We start from the raw sequence: 18,531 nt of genomic DNA, 5'->3' as shown, positions 1-18,531 counted from the left end.
TTTTTCTTTTGGAAGAGACACTCTGTTTGACTCCTCTGATGAGATCTGTCCAGTAAGGTTGAACCTCTAGCATAGCTGTCATCTTCCTCAAAGCACACAAACCCCACAACTATGTCAGGGTACTGCCTTGCTGGAGGACAGTGTGTTTGGGCAGTTTCCAGTGGTGGGATTCAGCCAGTTCACACCTATTCAGGAGAACGGTTGTTAACTTTCTAAGCAGTTCAGAGAACTGGTTGTTGGAAGAAATTTTATTTTGTTTTTTTCCACTTTACAGGCTAATCCTGTAAGGAAGGCAGGAAGGAAACATTCTGGTATTTTTTTCTAGCCTAATCTTTATTGCCCTGCTTACAGAAACTGCCTCTCTAGTTAACCCGTATTACATTGTAACAGCTAAGTCGAAGCGCCATTGACATGAGTGACGTTGAGTAGGCCACACCTACATGGTCACATGACCACCGAGCCTTGCCTACCCAACTGGTCATTAAGGCAGAGAACTGGTTGTTAAATTATTTGAATCCCACCACTGGCAGGTTCCTTTCTGTTCAGATGGAAACAGATTTTTTCAACTAGTTGTTATTGGACTAAATTAGCTATTACACTAGTTATCAATTTCAAAGTTGTTGGTAAGTATGTATTTGTCTGGTAGTTCTATTCCCCTTTGCTTGGATCTTCTATTATCAGGTAGATTTTGCTAGATGTTATTATTTTTATTATTATTCATAATGTTATTAGTTAAAACAGTATGTATTAGCATTAGTTAAAACAACAAATGCTGGCAATCACCAGTTGGCAGAATTTTCGTCCAATACTGAGTTCTAATCATTGCACCACCATGACAGTCAATGAGCTGAAAAGTTTTGGAACCTCTGTTCTAGTTACCAAAGCATTGTAGCAGGTAGAATAGATAAGGCTTTATCTTATAAGGAGTGATAAAGAGTAGCTTAAAAAGAAAAAAAGCTATTTCCTTAGCATTATAGCAGTTTTAGCACTTCACTGTGCTGGAGGGAAGAGAAATAATGGGATTAAAATTAAGCTGTTTTTCTTTCCAAACAGAAGAGCACAGCTATTATCCATATTTCAGCCTTCACAATTAAATGTTGATTATTCTCAAGCAATTTTGAGTTACTCAGCATGATGGGGCATATTATTAATAATCATATTTTCTTTTTCAAATAATCTCGTATGCTACATTTGTGTTAACAGGAAAAGACTAACAAAGCCTCCTAATTATGGAAGGAAATATGATGAAAAATTACTTCAAGCTTCATAGTGGGTTTTTTGTGTGTATTCTTATGGATGTCTCTCATATATGATTCAAACTAAAAAGCTATGTGCATATGTGTGCATTACTGATAAATGGTTAAATTCCATGATCTTTACAAATTATGGAAACTTAACAGACTTACATTATCATTATATATAAATTATTCATAATTTGTTCTTTGTTTCATAAATATTTACAGAAACATGGAACAATGCAAAATATTGAGGCCCTTTGCCTAAATGATATCCAAATTGGCTGAGTATGATTTATTATTTTTTTTAGAATTTTGATCTGATTTGAATTTATCAATATGTTTAAATTGGCTAATCTATTTAATTAAATTATAAAATTGGTTTAAGTTGTTAATCAGTTTGATACAAGTTGTCAGATTGATCCAATTTATAAAATCAACTAAGTCATTGAAAAATGAATTCAGTTGGAAATTCGAATGTCCAAATTAAATACCTGTTATTTAATTGGTCCAAAAAACCATTTATTGTTTTTTGACTACTAAGTGATCCTCAAACTTTAATACTGGAAAGAACTTGTGATTGTTTCTTTTAGTTTGACCACTTCAAATTTCTTCTGATTATTAATTGATAATATGTAAATGTCTGCAGTGCAATAACATACAGATTCTTAGAAATCGTCTCAGACACTTTATAAAATATTTCTTCAAATATTCTGTTGGATGTTGAATACAAAGAAATTATAAAATCATTTCACAAAATTCAAACAACTTAATAGCTTTGTGATATGGCCCATTAGATTTATTTTTGCTTCCTTCAAGATGCATTTGATGTTTTATGGTAGTATTTATAACATTTAAATTCACATGAAAAGTTATAATCTTTATATAGTATGATCATTATATATTTTATTAGTAAGTAAGAATTATTTGCTTTTAGAAAAATTGGAAAAATATTTTAAATAGAAAAAAATAGGATTTTGAAGGCCTTTTTTAAACTTAAAATGGCTGCAGTAAATGTATTTTTGGAAGGAAAAGTATTCCACATTTTGCTAGCAACTGTAGCATATCTGAAATTCAACAAAGTTTATCTTATCAATCACTTTTCCAATACATGCTGGTCATAGACAGTAGTAAAGGACTTTTGGAAGTTTCAGTTAAATTGGAAAATAGGCAAGTTTTTCAATCTAAGAGCTGCATTTGCCAAGTGCTATCATCTGAAAAGCTGAAAAGTTAGAAACAAACAATATCATCACTATATTGGATGTAATTTAATTCTGAGAGAGCTCAGAAGGTTTTCAAATGTCATAGCCTTGAGACTCAGAATGTATATCCATGATTTAAATATATGTTTGGTGCTGTTCACTTCTCCATTTTCTTGAAGATACTTCAATAAATATCTTTATAAAGATGTAACATTAATTTAGCAGAATGCAATGCAAGAGCTTTCATTTCTAAAGATCTCAGTATTTGTTGCTATTTTTTAAAACAACAGCAAAGATACCCCTGTAAAATATGAGGATAAAAGGGAACTAATTTTTAATGCTTTCTCTTTGCACAGTGGTGTAGCTATTGTTGCATGCTATACAGAGTAATGCAATCATCTCTTTTATTGTACATAATAAATATGAATTGCCTCTATTTCTTTAAGTGACTTCAATTAAAATTTAGGAACAATTTTCTTAGAGTAATTTCAGGTCATCTTTAACAGTGACTTAACCATTTACTAGCGCAAGTATTTTGTCTAATAATTTTAAAAATACTGTCTGAATGTATGTTTCATTTGCATTAGGCAAAAAAGAAAAAGAAAGAAAAATAAGTGGATGTATTTTGGTTAAATAAAATATTTTTATATTAGATTTATATCCCATACAACATACTAAGGATTAGGGTCTTAGAAATTCTGAGAACAGTTTATATTACAATGGATGGAAGATATACAAGAGAGCCTCATTTATGACAGAAGACATCCTAATAAATTGTGTGTGTGTCTATTTTTCAAGTATTGGCATCTGACTTTTCACACTCTGCTTGAGGTCAACAAGCAGGGATAGTTTTAGAGTACTACTTAAGATTCCTTTTTTAATGTATAATAGACTGAGCAAGGATGTCTAAAATTATAAAGAGAAGCATCCATGACAAGAAATAAAATAACAGTGGTTGGCAGGAATTAGAGGATCCCATTTGTCTAATAAACCTGGGCTGGTCCATATACTGGGAGACAAAAAAGGGAGGAAATGCATAGAGGGTGAAATCACACTGCCATTGCATACTTTGGAAAGGAATTTCCTCTCCACCGAGGCAAATATATTTAATTAACTTTAGAGGTTCCTAGGTGTCCTTTTTAAAAATCTAGCATCATAATTGGAGTATTTTTTTTTATTTCTCTCTGTTCTGCTATTGAATTTTAAATAGCAATAGATGCAATTTTTTTTGACATTCCTCTGCTCTGAATGAGTCTCTCTAACCATTCCATCCAAAGGAGTTACATGTCTACAGTGATACAGTAGATGCCTAAATATTAACTGAACTAGAATTTGAATTTGAATCATCACTAGAATGATGATTTATATTTTATATGAGACCTTTTAAGAGGAAAAAAAAATTTGTCATGTGAAAAATTGGACATGACAGGATAATTGAACTCATATGTCATTGTTACTGAGGATCATACATTTTTAACAATTAAAAGATTGAACAAGTATACTTTATTTGAAAATAAAGGTTCTATGGAACATAATGAGACTGAAAACAATTTTTCTTGTGGAAATTTTGATTACCTCCCTTTCTCTACCCCTTTCTTATGGATTTTTTTAAGGAAAAGGCATCATTTGGTATAAGGAGGAGTCATTATTAGATTTGCTTCAAGTACCCCTCAGAGAAAGAAAGCTTTATCACTGCCACTTAAATAAAATAAAAAATTCCAATGGTAAAAAAAAGGAGAACTATTGAAATAGTTATAGCTGGTAAAGTACAATTTACAATAGCAATCTATAAAGATAGTTAATGAACATGCTAATACCAATCTTATTAATTCAATTAATTATGTATAATTAGACCCAATTACAATGATGATAAGTGTTGGAAAAGCTGAAGGACCAGGTAAGGGACTTGATGTTACATAAGCAAGCAGTTAAGTATAAAATATGAAATAAGTAACTATACTTTAAAATGTTCAGATTACTGATTAAAATCATATCTCATTTATATCTTCTGATATATCTTAATGTGATATATCTATTTAAATACATCATGTCCTTCTATATCTAGTTGCCTGCAAGTTCCAAAAATATTATCTAGAAAGTGAGACCATGAGTTTAATAAAATAAGATCAAAGCTTAATTTAAAATAATTATGATTGTGTAAAAAAAATCCAGAGTAAAAGTTCAGATTCTTTTTTCCCTTGGAATTAGAACCTCTGTACTAACATAGTTATCAAAAAACAAACCTACTCCCCATAACCCATTGCATTTCCTTTAAAGCAGATATCAAACTGCTATTTACTGCTGGTTCGAATCTCTCCAAGGCTCAAGGTTGACTTAGCCTTCCATCCTTTCTAAGATAGGTGAAATGAGGATCCAGTTTGTGGGGGCAATAAGCTGACTTTGTATAAATATACAAAAGTATGAAGGCTATTGCTTAACGCATTGTAAGCCGCCCTGAGATTCCGGAGAAGGGCAGCATATAAATCAAATTTAAAAAAAACAAAAACAAAAACAAAAAAACAAAGTTTTAATGACTTCCATGAAGGGAGAAGAGAGACAATTGGTTTTCATATATATTTTTAAATTAACATCTTAGAAGGTAAACCTTAGAGGCAGTTTTGGGGAAGACACATGTGGTAAAATTTAGATAGTGAAAATGTTAACCACAAAATGTTTTGTGATTACAATAAGCAGAGAATTGCCATGTTTCCTCAAAAATAAGACCCTGTCTTATATTTTTTTGAACCCTGAAATAAATGCTTGGCCTTATTGCTATGCACTCAAAAGACTGATTGGGCTTATTATCAGGAGATGCCTTATTTTGGGGAAAATAGAGTATCATTGATTCATATGTTTGTCTGTTTATTTGTATCATAAGCGTCACAATTAAAATAAGTCATACTATATGACATAATATTTAAAATATAATTGCTTCATATGAAACTTACTCAGTGAAGTAATAATAAATTAGTGAATTAGAGTTAGAGAAAGTTGGTTAGCTGAAGTCATAAAAATCATTACAGAACTTTCTGAAGATAAAACTCCCAAGAAAGAATAAAATAATGATAGGAATAAGAAGATACTCCAGAAATCTAAATTGATTTCTAACAAATCAAGAGGAAGCAGAGTAAAATCATAAACTTTAAAAGATTCTGTCAAAAATAACAGACAGTTGAAATACAATAAACTTGAATATGACTTCTGATAGAACCAAAGACTAACTTTATCAATGCCAATTATTTGAAGAAATCCTAATTAATTTAAATTTCTGTTAACCAAGAGAAAGGAGGCCACAGGAAGAATGCATCCACAAAACTAAGAGGCAATAGATAAGCACACCAGACTGAATTGAAGAAAAATAAATGTATTTTCTTATTCAAACATAACATACCTTGCAATGTCCAGATATTCAGAATATCATAATTATATGCCTTCTAACAAAATGATAAAATTAAAATAGTTCAGTCAATTAGAAGAGCTTTTAGTAAAACCACATTAAAGCATTAATTAAACAAAGTATTGTGAATTTTAATAATGAAGGTAGCAATAATAAAACATTTTGACGATACATCATGAAATATAAGTTTGAGATACTAAAGCTTGTAGTAGAAATGGAGAAATTTCTCTTTTTGAAATCCCAAGCAAGTGGGGACAATATGAATACCTTCATGTGTCCAATGTTTCACTCCTTTGCAGATTTAAAGAAAGTTGCAAGGGGAGAAAGCGTTAGTATAAAAGAAGAAGAAAAGACTAGCAATTGAGTTGGTAGTGCCAGTTTTGTGGCAAGAAACATATGTAGTAAACATCCAAATACCTAATAATGGGTGGGAATAATAACATTGAAATGATAATGGAAAAGTAACAGAAAGGTAAGAGATAATATCAACAATAAAGTATAATTTTCTAAAGAATTTATCAATAATAAATTTCCTTAGGGAAAGGAAGTAACAATGAAATGTCTCTGGCAGATTGCATTATCCTTTAAAAAGGTGTGAAAAAAGTAAGAGAAATTTCTGAGACTGAGCAGAAGATATTATTCTGATACAGAGCACAAAAGAGAAGATAACTGAGAAGGCCTTTCAATTTAGTGGCATTGTTAAGCTGTGTAATGTTTTCAGTAACTTATGAATATTTATAAGTCATGTGACCTAATTGGGTAAAATTGGGCAAAAAATGTATTGGAAACAATTTGGAACAGATTTATCAATGGAACAAGGAGTTAAACTAAATTTTACAGACCACTTGCACGTTATTTCTTTTAATGTTGTTCCATAAATGGATTCACTGTAAGTTAAAGCAGAATAATCATTACTTTTTTCCTGTTATGTAAAGACATATAAGTTAAAGATACATATTTGAGATATAATAACTGTTCACCTATACAACTGAACTTTTTCAATTTCAAAAATGTTTAAGTACACTTTGTTACCAAACTTCCCATCTTTATTTAGTCTAGAGATACAATATGTCAACTACTCATCTTTGCTTTCTTCAAAGCTCACTAGCAACTGCCTTAATCAGGGGTAGGATTTCTATATTCTCTCTGAGTCCTCTCTGTGTACTTTGCACCTTGGTCCTAACTACTTTTTGGAGTATTTTTCAGAGTATAAGACACACCGGAGTATAAGATGCACCTTAGTTTTTGGGGAGGAAAATAAGGAAAAAGCTGATTGGCGGGTGGATCAGCCACCAGAATACCTCCAATCAGCTGTTCCCAGAGGTGAATTTTAGCAACAGGTTTGTTGGTTGTGAACTCTGACCCTTCCTTTTTTTTCAGCCTCTGAAACTTTGCTTCAGAAAAAAAAATTTCTGCCTCTGAAAGCCTCCAAAACAGAGCTTCAGGAAAAAAGCCTCTGAAACTTCAAAAAGCTCTACTTTGGAGGCTTTTTTTCTGAAGCTTCCTTTCAGAGGCTTTTTTCAGCCTCTGAAACCTCTGTTTGAGAGGCTGGGTGGGGCTACACTCGGAGTATAAGACGCAACCAGATTTTCACCCTCCTTTTTTTGGGAAAAAGGTACATCTTATATTCCAAAAAATATGGTATGTTTAGATCCCTGCTTCAATGGATCTGGTGCTAGTATCAGTCCTTGTGCTATTTGATTAATGCCTTAGTTGTCTCTTTTAGTCCAGCCTTTTCTAGCTACTACTAGGATTTATCAATATCTGGCAATGTCAGCTATTTGTCAATAATATAACTCATGCATAAATTAGCCTTGCCATGGTTCTTCCTCTGCTTGATCTTCATCCCATGTCTGCTGCTGCTTTAGGCATTCTTTCACCAGCTCATTTTAGGTGTCAATTTATTATATATTCCTGGATATATCTAGATTTTTTTAGGATAGTAGTTTTGCCATTCACTAGACTCTGCCTGCCATCTTTCTAGATAATGCAATGTCTCTGGATGTTGGATTTGGTATGAAAACCTCCATGCATTGTCTTTACATCGACAATTTCAACATCCTCCTTTTGCCAGCTCACTATATAGGCAGGATATCTAATGATTGGCAGGAAATATGGATCTTGTTCTTTCCATTGAGCTGGCTCTTCAGAACCTGTTTGATCCTTTGATGGTACTTGGATGTTGTTGGCTTCCTTGCCTCCTCATCACAGTTCTCAAGTAGTTGTGAGATATCAAGGTACTTTTAACTGGTCTGTAGATGTAGAAGACTGAGTCCAAGGGAGGTAACTGATGGTAGTTCCACTTTTGAACTTGTGTCCTTATTAGGAATCAGTCCTTGTGATTATTTGGCCAAGGAGGTTGAAGTCTTTGTAGAACAGTAGTGGGGATAGTGAATTCCTTGGTGAATGCTATATGTGATGGTCACTTGTGTGAGTTATCTTTAGTTGATTTCCACAATCTCACTGAATTATTGAGGAAGGTTTCTAGCATTGTGTTGACTTTATATAATGCCAGGCATTCACATGTTTGTGTGAATGCTACATGTTTGTCACATTAGACCATAGGCTTTCCTACAGTTAATCATTGACTGTACTTGGATGGTGCTTTTCCCTTGTGGTGGTGGGTCTTTCATGATCAGCATTGTCTTTCCTTGTATAGCCAGTCTGGTGAAGTCTGCTGCTAGACATTCATGCACTGCTAATAGTTTCTTTATCCAGTAAATCTTGTATAGGTCACATACTGTCCAATTCTGTTAAATTTCTGTTACTGCGATGCTGACTGGTTTCTGTTTTGGATAACTGTTGTAGTCTACTCTCAGACTCTGCAGCAATTTGAACAGCCATTCTGTGTTTTCTTTTTCTGCCATATGTTCTTCCAGTTCAGTTTTGGCTGTTGGTAGGTTGATGCATTGCAGTTGGAAATATGTTTTGGATGTTTTTTTTAAAAGAGAAGAGTATTTATCTTCTTGGCTTCTGCTTCTCTAGTGTATCTCCTTAGCTTAGTCACAGTGCTGTGAGCATTTGTTTAGCAGTCTGTAGGACTTTGGATGAAGTCAGGTTTTTTTCTACTGTATTTTTCCAGTAACTTGAGTTTTATTACTAATTTTCATACCTTTCTGTAATTCCACCAGTTGACTAATCTCTTTCCAGGTTGCCTTGATCTTTGGCTCTAATCTTATTTTTCAAGAGGTGGGGGTATGTACTGCTGTTTCTTTTGATCATGTAGCCAAGCATCTCTGTAATTACAGTGTATATTGGTTCACTGGTTTGAGTTATGGTGATAGTAGGACTTGCAATGAGGCTCTATTGGCATTCTCCAGCATACTATCTGATGGTACTTCTGCACTGCCTTGGTAACTAGTCTTGACGGTTGATGAAGCAACATATATACCTTTTTTTTCTACATCTACCTGCATTTTTATTCAATAATGTGTTCTCTTGGGAATTGTTAATTATTAGAAGTTATCAGAAAGGCATTCCTGTGAATCTACCCATAGCAAAAGGATAGCAGAACAAACTCTATCTCCATTCTAACCTTTGCTAATAACTGTTTAAAGATCACACATATAAATTCACCTAATGTTCCTGTCAGTTTTTACAGTCTCACTATGGTAAGTACACAATTTATTCAAGTCCCTGCTGCCAAGATTACCTTCCTCTAGAAACATTTTAGATTAGTGGTCTTTTTATAAAAATCCAGAAAGTTGTCTACAAGAAATTTCTTGATAGGAACATTGCATGTGGCATTATAATCCTTTTGTGGACTTTAGTTTCTCTGTTGCTGTGAGACTGCATGATATTTTTTTTTTTTATTCTTTCCATGTTTTCATTTGTAAGCAGAAACAACCCAGATGGTGAAGATACAACTGACTATTATGTGTCAGTCAAAATAACAAAGTTACTAAATACAGTTTTGCTAGTGAGAACTCCTTTTAGGGAGATGTCACTTTTAAATATAGTTACTTCAAATGCTACTAAAGAGGTCATATGCATCTTACATTCAGTAACAGATATTGCCATATTTTATTTATTTATTTATTTATTTATTTACTTATTTATTTATTATATTTCTATACAGCCTTTCTCCCGTAGGACTCAAGGCCGTGTACAGTCAAGAAAAATATAGATACACAAACATCATAAAATTGCTAATTAAAATTATTATTATAAAATAGTTTGCCCCAATTAAATAGAACCTAAAATTAGATAACATTTTAAAAACATTCACATGTTCATATGTTTAGCCCCGCCTGTTGGAACATCAGGGTCTTGAGGGCACGGCGGAAAGCATGGAGATCAGGGATATTTTGTATCTCAGGGGCAGTTCATTCCAAAGGGTTTGAGCCCTCACAGAGAAGGTCCTCCTCCTGGGAGTCACCAGTCGGCATAATTTGACTGACGGTACCCTGAGTAGTCCCTCCCGGTGAGAACGAACTGGTCGGTGGGAGGCTATTGGTGGCAAAAGACAGTCTCGTAGGTACCCAGGTCCTAAGCCATGGAGCGCTTTAAAGGTGATGACTAACACCTTGAATCGCACCCGGAAGACCACCGGGAGCCAGTGCAGCTTGCACAGGAGAGGTGTTACATAGGCGCAACGAGCTGCACCCATAATTACCCGCACAGCTACATTCTGGACCAGTTGGAGCCTCCGGGTGCTTTTCAAGGGGAGCCCCATGTAGAGAGCATTACAGTAATCCATACGGGAGGTGACTAGGGCATTTTTTGCTTAATGATCAGGATCGACAGATAATTTATTTGACATATATGTATATAAATTGGTGATTGGGATAAAAAATGCAGTTAGAAGGCAGTTTAGAAAAGCAAATTACTTTAAATTATCAATATGAACAGAATTACCCAGATAAATAAAGTTGCAACTGATGGATTTTCAATTTTTAATTTATAGCAGGAATTTTTAACCTTGAGGATCTATGAACAGATTTTAGTGGGAAAATATTTTGGATTGAAAAAAGTTGCAACTTTATTTTCACATATATATTTGTTATTATTTTTAATATCTTAATAATTTCATTTGCATACAATTGGAATATACTGTATAGATTTCACTGGACTCTCAAAAGAGGTATTATTGTAAAATTAATTTGAAAGGAAAAGGAACTTTTGTAAAGCTGGCATTGCCAGTGAAAAGTTGTCACTTTTGATTAATTGGTTGTTATTATTTATTTAAAATAAAAGTAGGTACATTCATAAATATAGTGTTTAGTATAAAAGATATTTTGAATACTGCAGGAAAACTAAAATCTAAACAACAGCTCGAAGACCAGGGTATTGAGTTATCATGGTGCCCTCAACTGCAAATACAACCTAGATATGATAAAGATGTGAAAATGTATGGCTTTTATAAAGAAAGACAATCTTCGACCAGATATTGTTGAACTCCAATGAAAAAATGATTAAGAAACTACAAAATTTTTTATTAAATTTAAAAATGGAAGATGAACAAGTAAAAGAAACAATAACACAGTGGGTAAAAAACTTTGGATATAATATAGAACTAGATAAATGGCAAAATATATGGAAAAGAAATTATAATTTAACAATGGCAACTTCTTATAAAGAAAACTTATGTAAAATGTTTTATAGATGGCACCTACCACCTACCAAGTTAGCCAAAAAGTTCAAAAATGTGACTCGTAAATGTTGGCACATATTACCATCTGTGGTGGACTTGTGTTAAAGCAAAAAAAAGGGAGGGGGGCAAAAATACACACATGGTTAGAAAAGATGTCAAGAAAACATGCAGATCTTAAACCTGAACTTTTTTTAATTAGGTATAGTACCAGAAGAATTTGATAAACAAAGTGTATATTTAATATTACATGTATAAGCAGTAGCGAGGATTATATTTGCTCAGCATTGTAAAAATGAAGAAATATCACTAGATGAAGAGATAATTAAGAAGATATTGGACTGTTCAGAAATGGATAGACTTACATTGAAGATCAAACAGAAAGAAGATACAGAATACTTTCAAACATAGAATTTATTTTATCAATGACTGAATAAAGGGGTAAAGATTAAGAATATAAATTGTATTGTTAAACAAACAAAATAACCCACACAACATGATGTTTATTAAGCACTAATTAAATGTAATAATATAAAATTAATAAAACTTAAATAATTAAAAAATTAGAATAAATATAGTGATTAGGAGTAATCATGCATACCACTGGCTTGAGGAAAACCCTCTGTGAATATTCTGCTATTATTGGACAAGGATTTGCCAATATCATCTTTACTTTTTTCTAATCCAAGGAAGGATATTATGTTCCAGACATACTTAACCTCTTTCAGGCAAAGTCTATGTCTCTGCTTCTTTTATGGGACTCTAGTTGTGCCCTCTTAGCTTCGTGTTTCACCTCTCTTGAAAGGGTACAATCTAAATTCGTCAGAGCAGCTGTGCAGATAGGTCTAGGACAATTTGTCACTACCAACTCACCTCTGCCAAATCACCACCACCAAGTCACTGCAGGACAACTGCATATGACCTACTTACTGCAGGGACAAGTCGTGGCAGCTGGAGGGCGAGCGAGAGAATGGGCATAGTGCAGAGCATATTGGGGCAGATAGCAGGAAGGTGGTAGCATACAGGGTATTCCTATTTCCACACTTCCACTGCCCCTGCCGACATGGCATTGAGCAGAAGAAGCCAGGAATGGAAGTGGTGGCAGTCAGGGTGGGTAGTGGGAAGGCAGCGGTTAAGAGCTTCCCATTTTCATACTCACACCACCACTGTGCCTGCTAGGCTCATAGACAAATAGCCCTTGTTACAGCACATGTACCTAGGTTTTGTACAATAGCAGAGAAGATCCAGTATCTTCTGAGCCAATATAAATATTTTTACTCCACTAATAATAATAATTTTAGATACCTTTACTTTGTCTCAAAGGTGCTTTTTCAAAAGGCAACTGGGCTTTATTTATTTTTCTCTTGAAAATGTTTTCTTCTAATCCAAGAAGCATTTTCAGTTCTGACTGAATGGTGGGGAATGAAAGGATTTCTGTTCCTTGTGGTCATCTGATTTTTAGCACAAAGTCCTTCCATTCCCCAACTGAAGATTCTTTTTGAAGGAAAAGTGAAAAGTCTTCAAGAGAAAAAAGCAAAGAAAGTCCAGTTTCCTTTTTAAAAAGCCCCCTTGGGACAACCATGACCTGGATGACTAAGAATCTCAACAAACATATACCTTTACTTTGTTGTAATTTTAGATGTTACCATATTTAATATAATTATAGAGTTTACAGTATAATTTAATAAAGGCCATATCCTAAATCTCAGTTACTAGAAGTTAGTAAGGTTGTATTACAATTGTATTTTAGTTCTCTCTTAAATTTTATTTGTTCATTATCCATACTGATATTTGACCACAGTAAATTGAATTGAATTAATTGCTGAAAAGTTATCAAGCTATTCCTGATAAAAACAGTTTTTCAACTAACCACTATTACTAAACCACTAATGAGAGGAGGAAGACTGTTTCTGCTCAAAATTTGGATTTTTTACTCTATAGATTTCAGTTTAACTTGTTTTGTGAAGCCCCTCCATCTTTTGTGGAATATGAAGATGCTGCTGTTGGGAAGGAGGACAGACAAAGATTTTCCCCCATATATCATGATCCCAGTCCATAGCTGAAATGTTTGCTCATGTAGGACTATTTTCTTGGAATGGGCAAGACAGCTTCATGAAACAGTATGTTGATAGTTTCCTTTCTGATGTAAACTGAATATAAAACATTGATCAGGCAATAGGAAATATACTATTACTGGCCTCTGATGAAATTTTTGAAGCTTATATATTTTAATAAATGCTATAGTGCTTTGGAGAGTACAGACGTGGGTGCTGTTATTCCCTCCCACTTAATTTGAAACAGTGGCTTAATTAGGGAGTAAAGAATCGATCAGTTGTCATTGTCATGCCGGCAAACTCTGACAAGGGATGTTGTGGATAATTTGGTCAAACTTTAAACTTTAAAATAATTATAATTTGACAATTACTAAGAAGATGTCATTAAATGCCTATAAAGTTGCTTGGTTCTTACTCATAATAGTCCTTTTCAGTACGATTAAGTTAAAATCATAAATGACATATGATTATTATACAAAATTGAAAAAATATGTTCAGTGCAAGGAAAGAGTAAGCACGGGCTGACAGGTACTACAATATAATTGCAACTGAATTTTGCCTGTTGTGATCATTTAAATAGATGATATTCTTCTTTTTTTAAAAAAACCAACTTTATTAAAAGTTTTAATTATAATAGTAAAAAATAATGCGAACTTTAAAAAAGAAAACAAAATATGCAATAAAACAAAAAAGAAAGAAAACAGAAAGAGGAAGAAAAAACTCTAAGAAAGATATTTCCCACCCTCAACATAATACCATAAATAATTTCACTATCTCTTTCCTCCTCTTAATTAGCAAATATTAAATTCTTCATCCTATAACTAAGCTATTAACTATAGAAAAATCTAATAGTTATTCTATTAGATTCTTTTTCCATCCACTGTCAACAAAAAGTCCAAACAGAGCCCTAAAAATAATAATAATAATATTAATTACTATCATTCCATATATCAAATCAACTGTAAGCAAATTCACATTTAGAAGGCACAAATAGTCTCAATATTCTTATTTAGCTAAAAAAGACTGAAATTTAATATGACAAAGAGGGATAATTTCTCCTTTAAAGAGAAACTCACCAGGATTTCTTACTTTAAGTGAAAGGACAATTAGATACAAAGCCAATTTAAATATTATCAGGATACATAAAGTGACTGTAGGGAAAAAGCTTAAACACTATTTTAACTATTAGCAATCCAGTATACAACATTTTCCAATCCAGATCTCAGCAAATCCAAAAGAACAACCCCAAATTGGCGCATTTTATCCTTGATCAGATAAACAGACATTACAGAATGTTCCTTCATTTGGTATAAAATAATTTTGCTATTTAATCCATTCATCACAATAAATAATGATGTCTTGAATTTCATCAAAACTTTAAAAAGCTCTTTTTATAAGTCCAAAAAGAGAAATCATTCCAATTGATTTCTGAAATCGGTATTTATATTTCCTTCTTAATTTTTAAAGCTTCATCCATTTTTGTATGTCTAATGACAAATTTGGTTCATATTTTTCTCTGATAATTTTTTTTCCAAATCTTTTTCAATGAAAGATTTGTTGGGAACTGGCTGTTCCTAAGAACACACAATATAGCTGACATTGACGCAAGGTCCCGATTCAATTCTTCATAAATGTTTCTGAATGCTATTACCTTGTTATGTCTCCAATATCAACTTTATTTTCCACAAAAGACATTCATTCTTACAGTCAGATTCAAAACCATAATACTTAAAAATTAAATATTACACTTTCTAAGCCTTAGTCCATTTCTGTAGGGAAAACCTTGTTTTGATTTTGATTATTTTACATTCTTAAAGTTTATACGGAAATAGTTTCATTTTCCTTCATTAAGCGTAGAAGGCTGTCACTCAGTGTTTCCAGCCTTGTAGATTTCTACAGTAACTTCTTTACTGGTGGTCTTCCTGGCTCAACCCCTGGCTCAAGCAGGAGTTCCTATATCATCAACCTCCAGAGACTGCTAACTTGCAGTTTCCTCATGAAGAACAACATTATGGAGCATAGTTTGGGCAATCTTGCATCCTCTCTTTATCTAGAGTCGAACAATTTTCTAATTGGCCCCCTACTCATATGTGCAATTGTCTGCTCCACTTCCCACAGAGACATGTTTAGTCTGCCATTCTTTCCTGGAAGTTTGCATAGATGATATTTGTGAGATTTTTTTAAAGAAAGAATAAGTCTGTAAAGTGACCAAAGTTGATAAACTATTAGACAAAGAATAATAATGAAATATACATGAAGACATCTAAAGGCCATCTGATAAAAGAATTTGTTAAATTTTATATCTTATTCTTTTATGGGTACTACTTTTTTAATACACCATAGGAAGTTTTGATTTGTTGATTAATTTTATGTCATAAAGTTGCTGTCTATTTTTAATGACCACATAGATAAATTTTCTTCAGGATGATCTTTTTTTTTATTTTTATTAAACTTTATTAAGGTTTTTTAAAAAAAAACAAAAGAGAAATAAGAAGAAAAAACAAACAAACATTCAAACAATAACATAGAACACATAAACATAATATAGATTTTCAATTTGTATCGGATGTGCAGTGTTTTAACTATTTACATAGATAATACTTGGTGACATTTTAACTCACTTTTAACCATTATTTAACACACCTTTATATCTTTCTTTCATTTTATCATGCAACCACTTGTACCACCTTTCCCACACCATATAGTAAACTGACTTTTCATCATTTAATTCATAGGTTAATTTAGTCATCTCTGCGCACTCGAGTATTTTCTTAATTGTAAGCTCTTCTGGTGGTTGAATTTTCTCTTTCCAATACTGTGCGTATGCCAATCTAGCGGCTGTAATTATAAGGATCATTAAATGTGTCATTTCCTTTCTATATGGCTTCTTTATTATTCCCAGGAGGAAAATCTCTGGTGTTAATTCAATATCTTCATCAGTTATTTCATATAATCATCTCCTAATTTTATTCCAGTATCCTTTTGCTTCCGGGCATGTCCACCACATGTGAAAGAAGGTGCCTTGACCGTGGCCACATTTCCAACAATTGAGATGTATATTGGGATATATCTTCGCTAGTCTGGCCGGGGCTAGGTACCATCTATGAAACATTTTGTAATGGTTTTCCTATATGCCACCGCTCTAGTCAATTTAAGATTTCTGTTCCATGCCTCCTCCCATTCCCCAAAATTTATATTGCGCCCTATATTTTTCTCCCATGCAATTATTTGGTTCTTCGTAACATCTTCGAACTTGTCATCGTTTAATAGATAATTGTATAGTTTTGCCAGAATCTTTTTATTTGTTCCCATCAAGACTTTATCCAGTCCATTTGATCCCAGTTCTAAACCATATTGTTCTTTGTCTCTCTGATATCTGGGTTTTACTTGTGAATAAGTCCACCAATCTAAAGTTATTCCTTGCTCTCGTAAGATATCATTTGGTTTAAGCCACCCTCTTTCGTCTAGGATATCTTTATATCTGCCCATTTTCTCCCTCTCCCACCTATTTGGGTGGGTTTCTTCAGGAATATCTGTTCCTAGCCTGGTCATTTTCCAACATTAGATTCTTGTCCAGAGAGCTAGATATTCTCATAATATATCTAAAGTACATATGAAGTTAGGCTACTGAATGCCTAATGTCCTTTACAGGAAGTTTGGCAAAGCTCTTTAACATTATTTGCTTGTAGAAGGAAAAACAACCCTATGATCTTGCAACGGCTACTAAACCTCTGTGATATATCACATTCATGTGGAAATTTTAAAGATTATGCACAACTTTATAGGTTGTCAATATGACTTAGGGTGAGAAAAATATCTGTTTTCAATTTATAAACAGCTTTCTCCATGGAGCACTTATCAGTAAAGGAGCAGGAATGAAACTCTAACTGCTGTCATTCTTCAGTACACTAGAATTCTTCTCAGAGAATGCCACTCAAGTTATGATAGTAATTTTCAGGAATTGACATAAACTAACAAACAAAACAGATTGATACTCTGAGAGTATCTCTTCTCTCTCAGAGCATGCATTGTTTCCTACCATTGTTGACTTGTGCTGTTTGGAGTTCATCTGAAATTCTTCAGTTACATACTGAAAATGGAAACAAAAGTGGAAAGTTTTAATGAGTGTACACTTAGATATATCTCAGTAAAGAATCACTTTCTATGAATATCATATTAGAAATTTAATAGTATTATCTTTTCTTTACTTCTGTAGGTGCTGGAGGCTGGTGCCCATCAGAAAGTAACCATTACCAGTGGCTGCAAGTTGATTTTGGCAATAGGAAACAGATCAGCTCAATTGCTACTCAAGGCAGATATAGTAGCTCTGACTGGGTAACTCAGTACCGAATGCTTTACAGTGATACAGGGAGAAATTGGAAGCCATATCACCAAGATGGAAATGTTTGGGTAAGTTACTTGTAATGTATGCATTTTAATTATACTATTTCTTCCTTGAAATTCCCTAAAACTATATCCAGACTGACCGTGTAATTTATTTTCTGATTCGATAAATAGAATAGAATCATCTATTACTGAATAATAGTAGTTTATTCAATAATATTTTATTTATGTGATGATGGCCATATTATTAATGTGCAGTGGAAGTACATGTGGCATTCATTTAAATGTATGAAAAAAAGGATTTAATTTATAAAAGTTCATTAAATTATTCACAGAATAGAGAACACAGATAAAAATAGGGTTTTCTCCCTGTTTCATATCATATCACACAGAGAAAGTCATCTGATAAAATTTCTAGAAAATGATCAAGGAGTTGAAGAACCTTATGCACCAAGTTGATTTTGGTTGTGATATGCAAAAAAGTACTGAGTCAATCCCTCCTGATTGATACTAAAGAATTAATTTTGATATTTGTATGAAGTGCAAAAGTGTGGTTCATGTTTTGACACCTATAATAGTCCAATTAAAGTGGACTATTTCCCTTTAGTAGAAATGCCCAGAAAATTGTCAAATGTCAATGAAGAGGACAATTCAGCATGCCCCGAACTGAAGTACTATATGAGCTGTATTAAAAGGACTCTTCATTACA

General features: G+C 33.1%; 1 protein-coding gene across 3 annotated transcripts in view; it reads left to right on the top strand.

Annotated features, from left to right (window-relative positions):
• The window catches only part of CNTNAP2 (contactin associated protein 2), a 1,550,102-nt gene that overhangs the window by 511,871 nt on the left and 1,019,700 nt on the right, over nt 1–18,531 (top strand). For all 3 annotated transcript variants that reach the window (XM_060691806.2, XM_034416464.3, XM_087892376.1), the window contains exon 3: nt 17,695–17,888. In XM_060691806.2, the coding sequence (XP_060547789.1) occupies nt 17,695–17,888 (194 nt within the window). The remainder of the gene's footprint in view (nt 1–17,694; nt 17,889–18,531) is intronic.

Source organism: Pantherophis guttatus, chromosome 4 (genome assembly GCF_059756535.1).
Source record: "Pantherophis guttatus breed Tessera chromosome 4, ASM5975653v1, whole genome shotgun sequence".
In the NCBI taxonomy this organism is placed as follows: Eukaryota; Metazoa; Chordata; class Lepidosauria; order Squamata; family Colubridae; genus Pantherophis; species Pantherophis guttatus.
Note: the sequence above shows the minus strand (reverse complement) of the source record. Positions and strands in the feature narration are given on the sequence as shown.